The sequence below is a fragment of the Archocentrus centrarchus genome, chromosome 6 (genome assembly GCF_007364275.1).
Source record: "Archocentrus centrarchus isolate MPI-CPG fArcCen1 chromosome 6, fArcCen1, whole genome shotgun sequence".
NCBI lineage: Eukaryota > Metazoa > Chordata > Actinopteri > Cichliformes > Cichlidae > Archocentrus > Archocentrus centrarchus.
In genome coordinates this window covers 9,072,405-9,082,054 of record NC_044351.1, presented here as the reverse complement: position 1 = coordinate 9,082,054, position 9,650 = coordinate 9,072,405, and the positions used below count along the sequence as shown (strand labels likewise).

General features: G+C 38.8%; 1 protein-coding gene across 1 annotated transcript; it reads left to right on the top strand.

Annotated features, from left to right (window-relative positions):
• The first annotated feature begins 2,253 nt into the window (after positions 1-2,253).
• On the top strand, positions 2,254-7,343 carry alx1 (ALX homeobox 1). Its single transcript, XM_030731933.1, has 4 exons — positions 2,254-2,562; positions 2,856-3,160; positions 3,507-3,635; positions 6,211-7,343. The coding sequence occupies exons 1-4, from the start codon at positions 2,373-2,375 to the stop codon at positions 6,544-6,546; spliced, it is 960 nt and encodes a 319-aa protein (XP_030587793.1). The 5' UTR covers positions 2,254-2,372; the 3' UTR covers positions 6,547-7,343.
• The last annotated feature ends 2,307 nt before the right edge of the window (positions 7,344-9,650 follow it).

Genomic DNA, 9,650 nt, shown 5'->3' with positions numbered 1-9,650 from the left:
GAGTTGAAGTTTGTCAGTGCTCAGGAATGCCCGACTCCTGGAAAAGCAAAAGGCAAACAAAATGAAAACAAACTTTCATGACACTGATGCTGCTTTCACTTTCTGAAATTCAGCCAAATGTTCTGCAGACTCGAGTGGCATCAATAAGCTCTCAGTTTATTGTGCATTTGGGGGAAATAAACTTTGGTATTTTTCTGTGTTTCATGGAGCCAAAGTTTGAGGACATTTCATGAGATTGAATTATACTGAAGGGTAGCTTTGGGCATCATGATGTCATGTTCCTGCCTTCTGAAGTGGCATATTTTGGCCTGTTAAGCTTCAGCTTTTTGTGTTTGATCATGATCATTCACATTAAGACTCAAACGGTTCAGAATTAGTCCAGTTCAATCATATATAACTCTTTTTTTTTAATGAAGTTGCAGGTCTTTCCAGGTTGCTCACATGACAAATTGGCATTAGTATTTATAGAATTATCTTGACTGATCAACCCGTGACCAGTCTATTCATTTTCACAGAACCATGCAGGAGCTATTGTGACTGGAATTTCCAGCCCACGAAACCACAGTGAACTTTTAACATTTTCTCCACAGCATGGGCCAGTGTGCAGGGTCATGTTAGAAGGGCTAAGACACCCCCTGCTACTTAAGAGCACACCTGTTTATTTTTATTTTTTCTCCAGTGGCACCATGCAGCCCCAGGTAGCTGCCGCTGACCCTAGAGCGAACCAAAGCTATGCATGGTGTGCGTTGCAGGTGGTGCGGCACTGGGTGGAGATGTGGAGGTGGAAGCTCGGCTTTGGTTAGTGGTAACATAATTCTCACAATAAGAAAATACAGAAGAACAACTCTTCCTGTTCTTTTTTTTTTTTTTTTTTTGAAAAACTCCCAGCTGGGTCCTGTGCGTGTCTGCTCTTCAGGGCACCTGAGTTTAATGTAGCTTTCCTGCCTCAGAAGGATGTTTGGTTTTCAATTAAGAAAAAAAAGTAATGATCAATATTCCATTAATACATCAAATATTAACTGGAATTTGTTGTTCGCAGTTTTTTAGATTTATTGCCAAAGATCAGAAAATTACCTCTTAACCTGGCAGATGGAGTATAAAAGCCCTGAGGCTTTTATACTTTTGTCGCCAGTGAAAATAATTTCTCGTTTTGTTCTCGTGCAAAAAAAAAAAAAAAAAAAAAAAGAAAAAGAAAAAAGTTTTCAGTTATTTTTGCAAACACCAAAACGCAGCTTCATAACCGCTGCAGTTTGGTGGACATGTCAGTAACATCAGATTCTCGTTATAAAGCAGCGAGTGCACACGTTCCTCCGCGCAGCTCCAAATGTGATTTAATTTAGGACGCAGAGCGCCTGAGCTAAAAAGAAATCTTACTCTAAAGCCACCAGACATCAAATGTACATTTATTTATTTATTTTATTTATTTATTTATTTTTTTTTGGGGGGGGGGGGGGGGGGGGGGGGGGGGGGTTGTCTTCGTTTTCCTTTAAATTAGAATAAAAAATAAAATAACTTCATTAAAATCCATATGTGAATGCGAAAAAATAATAATTATAAAGATCTGTTTTCTGGGGGGCACAAATAGGTGAAAATAGAGAAAAATCTGGATCCTATTTCCAGAAAGATTTGAAATAAGAATTTTTGTAAGTAACACGTTTTCCATTTTCCATCTTCCTGTTTTAATAATTAACTATGATCACTTTACTTTTTCACATGACAGATTCGCAAATGTCAAATGTGAGTTATGACGTTTTTACTGGCTTGAAATTCAAGAAACTGATTTTCTTCAAAATGGTCATAAACCAGTCTGACTAACTATGAATTACCCTTCAAAATATAATACAATTATTTACATGTTTACATCTATAAAACAGCCTTCTGTTGGGAACATTTTACTGTTGACTTTGCTCTGCTGCCTACAGGTTAAAACACTCCTCTAAGTGAAATGAATTATGAACAGTTCTTATAACATTTCCAAAGACTCAAATTAAATCCCATTTTCAGCTATAACGTTCAGCTGTAGAAAAATTATTGCCTCATTTTGGATGTCTAAACATGCTGTAAATTAAAGTCAGTTTTGATTGTTTCCTCGAATTCGTTGTGGGTCTCCAGTCACTTTAAACCGCTGTTTGGTTTGGATTCTGGGCGTAGGAGGAGTGGGAGGAGGGTGCTTTTTCTTATTCGGAGAGGGGGGTGCTCTTTAAGGATCTCATTCTCTTTGGGGCTATAAAGACGTTGTGTCTTCAAGACAGAGCAAATTATCTCCATCAGCGAATTATTGCTTTACGAGACGTTTCTACTCGGTACGCGAAACGATTAGTTTCTCCCTTTTTTTATGGTGACATTTGATTAGAGAGCGGTTTTCGGTGAAGATGATGGAATACATGGAGGATAAGTTTGCCTTGAAAAGCCAAGCGATGAAGGCCAGCGATTACTACATGGATCAAGTCATGGAGAGCCTGGACAGCGCGCAGTACTTCACCAAGTCTTCCCCAAAATGCGTGCAGGCCTTTGGGCTGCAGAGCGGCGATCACCGCTCCTCTCCCTGCGCGGAGCAAAACGGTGAGTAAAAGTTTCTTCAGATGTGTGTGCGAGTTAAACAGAGTACAGAAGATTATATTCCCGAAGTTGTTTTTTTTTTTTTCTTTTCTTATGACATTTAGTATACTTGTTAAATACATTTTTGCTTATGATTTGAACGTTTTCTCTTTTTTAAATTAAATGTTATTGACTAATATGACTTAAAGGCGCAAATATAATATTCTACATGTTTTAGGTTTTGATTTGCAGTCAGTATAATGGTACGGCAAGCATAAAATTGAGACTTTTTCCAATTTATCACTTTTCCTTTCTAGCCAGTTACAATGTACCAAAAACAGACGAAGACACTTTGCACTCTGACCTCGGGAGGTCCTTGGACAATTGTTGCACTCTGCGGGCGTCTCCGGTGACAACCGGCTCGGAGAAAACCGATTTGGATGAGATGGGAGACAAGTGCGACAGTAACGTGTCCAGCAGCAAGAAGAGGAGACACCGGACGACCTTCACCAGCGCGCAGCTCGAGGAGCTGGAGAAAGTGTTTCAGAAAACTCACTATCCAGATGTTTATGTGAGGGAACAGCTGGCAATGAGGACGGAATTAACAGAGGCTAGAGTGCAGGTATAGTTTATTGACAGACTCATTTTTACTTAAACATAATGAAAAAAGGGAGTTTAATGCGACGGAGTAAGGAGTAATATGGCTGCATGCGTAAATATCCAAATCAATCAGTCTACATAAATATACATATATAAAGTATAAAGCTGTAACTATTTAAAAATAAATTTACATATGCAATTTACTTTTTTAATGTTGCAAAATGTTTTTATTTTTTTTATCTGCTGTAGTCCGGATTTTAAAAAGAAATCCCCCCCCAATTCAGTCGACTACTTTTTGTCGCATGTGAACCTTTGTGAAATAATAATTTAGTCTCATTGAATATTTTTCTCTTTCCCCCCCCAACAAGGTGTGGTTTCAGAACAGAAGGGCGAAGTGGAGGAAACGAGAGCGCTACGGACAAATCCAACAAGCCAAAACTCACTTCGCAGCCGCCTACGATTTATCAGTGCTCCCGAGGACCGACAGCTACACACAGGCAAGTATTCACCTTTTTTTTAAGCGTTCCTAAAATTTATTCTCAGCTTAAAAAAAACAAAAAACAAACAAAAAAAAAAAAACAAACAGAAACTCCCCCCCAGGAATTTATTTGTCAGCTGCATGTACTGGCGGCACTAATGAATATGAACCCTTTACTTTCACTCCTTTCTAAACTTCTCAGTCTATGTAGGTCACTTCAAACTTAAATCCGTATTTCTGCCATTGTTACTCTATTAATCACTAATTATAAAACCCATCTTCAGATAGGAGCCTGGACACTGATTAGAGTCTCTGTGAGGTGTCACGTCTGAATTAATGATCTTATATCAGATTGCACGTTAGCCCGAGCATTTATCTTGCTGTTTGGACAAAGGTCAGTTACAAGATGAGCTGAGGTGAGAAGAGAAGAGATGCAGCATGTCAGTTTGTCCTTTGGGTAGGTGTTCCCCATCAGAAATGGAGATTAGGCCTCCAAGTGTTGTGGAGACTTTTAAGTTTCCAGAGATGTAAGTGTGCAAGCAGCAGCTCCTTAGAGGGGGTTTGCGTTTACACCGTCAGATTGAATAAAACAGCTGATGTGTTTAATTCCAAGAGGCAAAACTAGTAAAATGTAGTGAAAGCCAGAGTCGCAGCTCTGCTGTGCCCCGGTCGAAGACCACGTTAGAATTTGGTTGGATTGTCTTGCATTTTTTCCTCACACATGTTTCTGATACATTCTCCTGGATGTGAGCCATGCCCGTTCATGCAGCTGATCCCCATTACTATCATTAGATGGACAAACCTACTTGTAGCCCCGTTGGCAGTGGCTGTTTCTGCCTCCTGAAACACACCGGATGTGGACTGCATTGTTATGGCTTTTAAAGAATTTACTTTTTTGCCCTTTCAGCAGTGTTTTGGCTGTCGTTGAAAAAAGTTGAAGTCATGCTTACCAATGATACATGTGATCAAAAGGGCACCACTTGAAAACATTTGACTGGCTAAGCTGATTCTTATGCTGCAGTCTCATTTTAATGCTACAAAAGGATGTTCATCCAAGTCCAAGTGGACTTTTAAATCCCAGCGCTTTGCTGTAAATTTGCAGTTTGCAGAGCATTTTGAAGAGGCAGATATATCACTTTCTGTATACTTGGGATGAATGTTGTAGTGAAGGAAGCTACAGTTACTTCATTTTGACCAAATATAACCAAGGAAAACGTTCATTTGCGTGCTGCTTACTTACACTGGCCTGTCCTCTCAGTGTGATTGAAATTTTGGCACTGTCTTTGAATAAAGTTATTTGAATGTGATCAAGCAGTCAGTAGAGTCTGTGCTTTTAAGTTAAAGACAGACATGCTTCTGTAAGGTGAGGTTCATGCCTTAAATATCAGTCGTGTGGTGTTTACTGTAGCTACCCAAATGAATGTGTCTCCTCTCTGTTACTACTGCACCCTGACCACCTAACAACATGGAAATAGAGGCTACAGGATCCTTTTAGAGTGAATTCAGGAACTTTTTAAACTACTGCAAAGTCCCTATAACTCTGGGTAAGCCACATACACATCACTGTCAAAGTATTCACAGTGACTGTTCAGTAGAAAGCGGTTTGTTGAAAAATATTCATTCAAAACTTAATGGAAAAAAGGACATCATAACAAACCCTTTAAACAGTCATTTTAAGTTTTCACTGTTCATGTCAAATATTTTTGTCCAGACTTACATTTATTATATTATTAATGTGCAACTGATCAAATATCGACAGTTTAGAATTTTCATTATTGATGATTCCTGTAAGCAGTTTTTCCTGCAGCCACTGTCCAGCTCTGGAAAATGTCGGGAAAATCAGGTCCAGTTGTCCTTTCACATGTAGCACACGGCGCACATTCTCAATCGAGCACAGTCTCACTACTGGAAATGCTCATGTCTATGTTATGAAAAAGCTCCACGCATGTCTCACGCATTCACTGGGAATCCCAGTTACAGTTACCTTTTTTATTCTCACCTCAGTCAGACGCCACTCAAACTTTGTAGGGAGCTGTTGGGGTGAAGGCCGTTTAACTACCTAAGACCCTGCATCCTCATATGGAGACATTACAGTTTGGTGTTTAGTGTTTTATGCTTTAGATTAGATTAAACTTTATTAATCCCTTTGGGAGGGTTCCGTCAGGGAAATTAAAGGCCGTATTTATTAAGCCGTATTGACTTTGTTGTGTTATGCTGTGAAATAAACTCATTGTCCCTATCTGAGGACATAAATAAATATATATATATATATATATATATATATATATATATATATATATATATATATATATATATATGTGTGTGTGTGTGTGTGTGTGTGTGTGTGTGTGTGTGTGTGTGTTTAACAAAAGTATTTAACAACCATGCACTAAAATATAACTTCCTGTTTGAACAGATAACTATATATATTAACAACAGAGGGCATATTTTCCTTGATTTTTCTAATTTTATGTCACAAACAGCAGGTTGACATACAGTAGCTGAATATGTACAAGTCCATAAAAATTAAATTGTAACTTATGCTCCGATGGACCCTCATAAATTTAAAGTTGTTCCCTATTGTATCCCAACAGATCCCCAACAATCTGTGGCCGAGCCCGGCTCCTGGCAGCTCTGTGGTCTCCTCTTGCATGCTGCCCCGAGGTTCCCCTCCTTGTGTCACTTCCTACTCGCACTCCCCTCGTTCGGCTGCCACTGCTGCTGACCACGGCTACATGGGCTTCCCCAATCAGCAGAACCAATTTGGCCACGTCTCACTCAATAACTTCTTCAGCGCAGACTCACTTCTCACGCCGGCCAGTAACCCGCCTTTTGACGCCAAACCTGAGTTTGAGAGGCGTTCATCCAGCATCGCTGTGCTGCGCATGAAGGCCAAGGAGCACACAGCCAACATCTCATGGGCCATATGATTAGGGTTCCTGGAAAGCCTGGATAATGTGTGGAAATTTTTTTTTCATTTTCACTTTTTACAAAATGTAAAAAAGTGAAATCTTTTTTCTTTTTAAGTTGTCTGTCACTCTAAGTGAAGATCTAACAATCTTTTCTTTGCTCTACAGACTTGATTTTACTGTCCTGCTAACTCATGGTTCTGTGCTTATTCTAAAAATTAATACACTCAAGCTAGGGCCAAAAAATTTAATTAGCCAAGACAATTAATGACAATCAACTGTGTTGAACTATTTGAAAGCTATCTTTCATCAGATGGAACCAACACATTCACATCATCCAGAGTTTCAGGGTATTCTCCCCTGGATTGATTAGTCCACAAAATGTTGTCCGCTCTGGTCAGAAGAGACATTTAACGACCCTTTGTGATCTGTAGGGGTGAAAACTGTGATGTGCATAAGCTTTGTCGTTGCTTTTTAACAGAGACCGGGCTCTCAGCATTTCCTCTAGACTGAGACACATGAAACAGCAAAAACCAAAGGCTGCAGTGGGACTTGGTACCACTGTGTGTACAAGTGGATCCAGAGCGAGGGGTCCAAAACCACTTCAGTATTTCCAAGCACTGTGAATAGCTTTCTTTTACCTTTCATCTTCCTCCCTGTCTCCGGACTGAAGATGAGCAGAGCGGAGAAGAACTTACTTGGTGTACTAACTTGTCCGTGTGCTTTGCAGCAAAGCTCTGTAATCTCTGTTTTCTGCCTTTGTTCTGTACCAAAGGAGGTAGTTTTTTTTAAAATTGTGTTTGTGCTATAAATTTATTTGGTGGAAGCATAATAAATGGATGTTACTTGATTCTGGTGCGTCTGCATTTTTATTTTTTTTTTAAAAAAAAGGATTACACTGAGGTGTAAGGCAGGTTAAAAGATCTCTTATCTCTTATTGTCAACAAACCAGAAAAAGACTGATACATGCAGTGGATTGTGTCCTTATTCTTTATTTTATTGTGCCATAGATTATTAAACTCATCAGAGAGCCACACTGTGTTACTGGGTGACATTATTCATCATTATATCATTAGCGCTGCAGTTGCCTCTTTACTTTGTATCACACACGACACCCACGTGTATATTAATCTGCAAATTTCCAGCAAATTCACTCTTTACTCCCAGTTTGAGAGATGACTGTAAAAACTTCAGTGACCAGCTGTTTAAGAAATTACCTAAACATTTTACAGAATTAAACTTGCAAATCAATTTTTTAATTACTATACTATATATAGTATAGTTGCATGTTTGCATGAGCAGGTAAGACATTTAAAGTCTTATATTTCCATCAGTTCGTCATAGTCAACTATTGATTTGAAATGCATGACTTTTAAAAATTTGCATTTAACTAAATTTTCATATTTGGATAAAAGTTAACATGGTCAGTAACTTGTAGGCTGCGGGGTATGACTGTCTTCATTTACAAGGAATTTAATCACAAGCAGCTACAGTCACACTGAACCATAATGTTTATGCTGAAAGGCTGCAACAAAGACATATTTTCTTTATTGAATATTTTTGATGACTTATTTTGTCTGTGAAATGTCTCATGCAGTGGGTTATATTAATAAGTTCAGCTTTTCATTTTACAAAGATAAAACACAAACAACTGTGGGCGGTACCAACATATTTGAGGATAGATAGCACAATCATTTGTCAACATTCGTTCACTTCATAAATCGATTCATCAGTGAATCATTTTGGCATTAGCTGCTGCAGTTTAAGCAATAATATTTGGGGTTTCAAATATATATCTGATAGGTATAAAGCCAATGAAACAACTAAAACAAGCCTGTATCTGCTGTCTTGGAGTACTTTCTCACTTCTCTGGACAGTTTGTGGCCTGGATCCTACTGAACATGTCCTTTCTTTACAGTGATCAGAAATGTTAGATTTGTCAAACAAACTGGACACTAGAAAAGTTACTCAAACAATGCATGTGCAGGGATCTGTTTTCAGCTGTGGAGTGACACATATGTGATGCTTTAGGCAGTAGGACAGTGGGATTAGGCTCAAGATAAACTACAGCTCCTATGGTTATAGTAATGAAATAGGATAGGAAAAAGGAATACAGCAATTAGATATATCACTGATATGAGACAGTGGTTGTATAAATGAATTGCTGGAATTTAGACTGCGGTATTTACATGGGATTTGTTAACAACAAGAAAAATGCATCTGGAGTCTTATCCAAAATCAGGCCTCTCCCTTGTAGTCTCTATGCATGCGAGTCAGCTCATTAAATGCAATTAATCTATTTATAACTGTGGCCATTTCCATGAGGCCATAACACCACAACACACACACACAAAAAATGCATTCCTTGTTCTTTAATCTATCATGCTGTCATGTAATTGGGAGCATGTCTTTGTCTTTCTCTGCTGTTTCTTTACTGATATCATCCTTTTGTTTTGCTTGAGATCACAGTCGGTGGTGAATCGCATTTTCAGGGAAACCCTGTCTATAGGAACAGCGGGCTTGATTCAATTAGGACCATAACTTATGTCAGATGCCTTGGTTTGGAAGTAAGTTTGTTTTCGTGTGGTACTTCCTGGTTGCTGCCATACTGAAGTAGAACACCAAGTCCCTTATCCGCACACATCATAACACGCGAGCTTTGATCCTGAAGTGTCCATGGAATGAGGGCTGCATGTGTTCCCAAAAGCTGCAGTGAGATTCATCAAGTTGACAGACTGTGTCAGTTTGACGGTGGCACAAGATACGGTCCAAAAAACTCATTTATAGAATAAAAGATAAATTCAAAAACGGGTAAGGTCTATGACTCATGATGACTCGTGATTTAGTAGTAATGACTTCTGAGTACTCATGAATCAAAATGTCAGCTTGTTGATGGACACTGCTACTTGTGTGATTCCATCACATGTAGTAATCTTAGCGTACGACAATCTGTCTTTACTTTGTGGTGCGCTTCTTGGCAAACTATAACTATGACCAAAATTTCACTGGGCAAATTCTTTAGTATTCTCTGCATAGGCTAAATCAGTCTTGAGGCTCCCTTAAACTAGGTCAAGGACAGAATGTCATGTCGCTTTTTTTTCTGTTGATATTTCTTAGTAAACCTT

Excerpts from the sequence above, each read along its gene's own strand:
- alx1 (XM_030731933.1), top strand. The coding sequence starts at position 2,373 with ATGATGGAATACATGGAGGATAAGTTTGCCTTGAAAAGCCAAGCGATG. Across the intron at positions 3,161-3,506 it reads TAACAGAGGCTAGAGTGCAG|GTGTGGTTTCAGAACAGAAG; the intron begins GTATAGTTTATT and ends CCCCCCAACAAG. Across the intron at positions 3,636-6,210 it reads GGACCGACAGCTACACACAG|ATCCCCAACAATCTGTGGCC; the intron begins GCAAGTATTCAC and ends GTATCCCAACAG.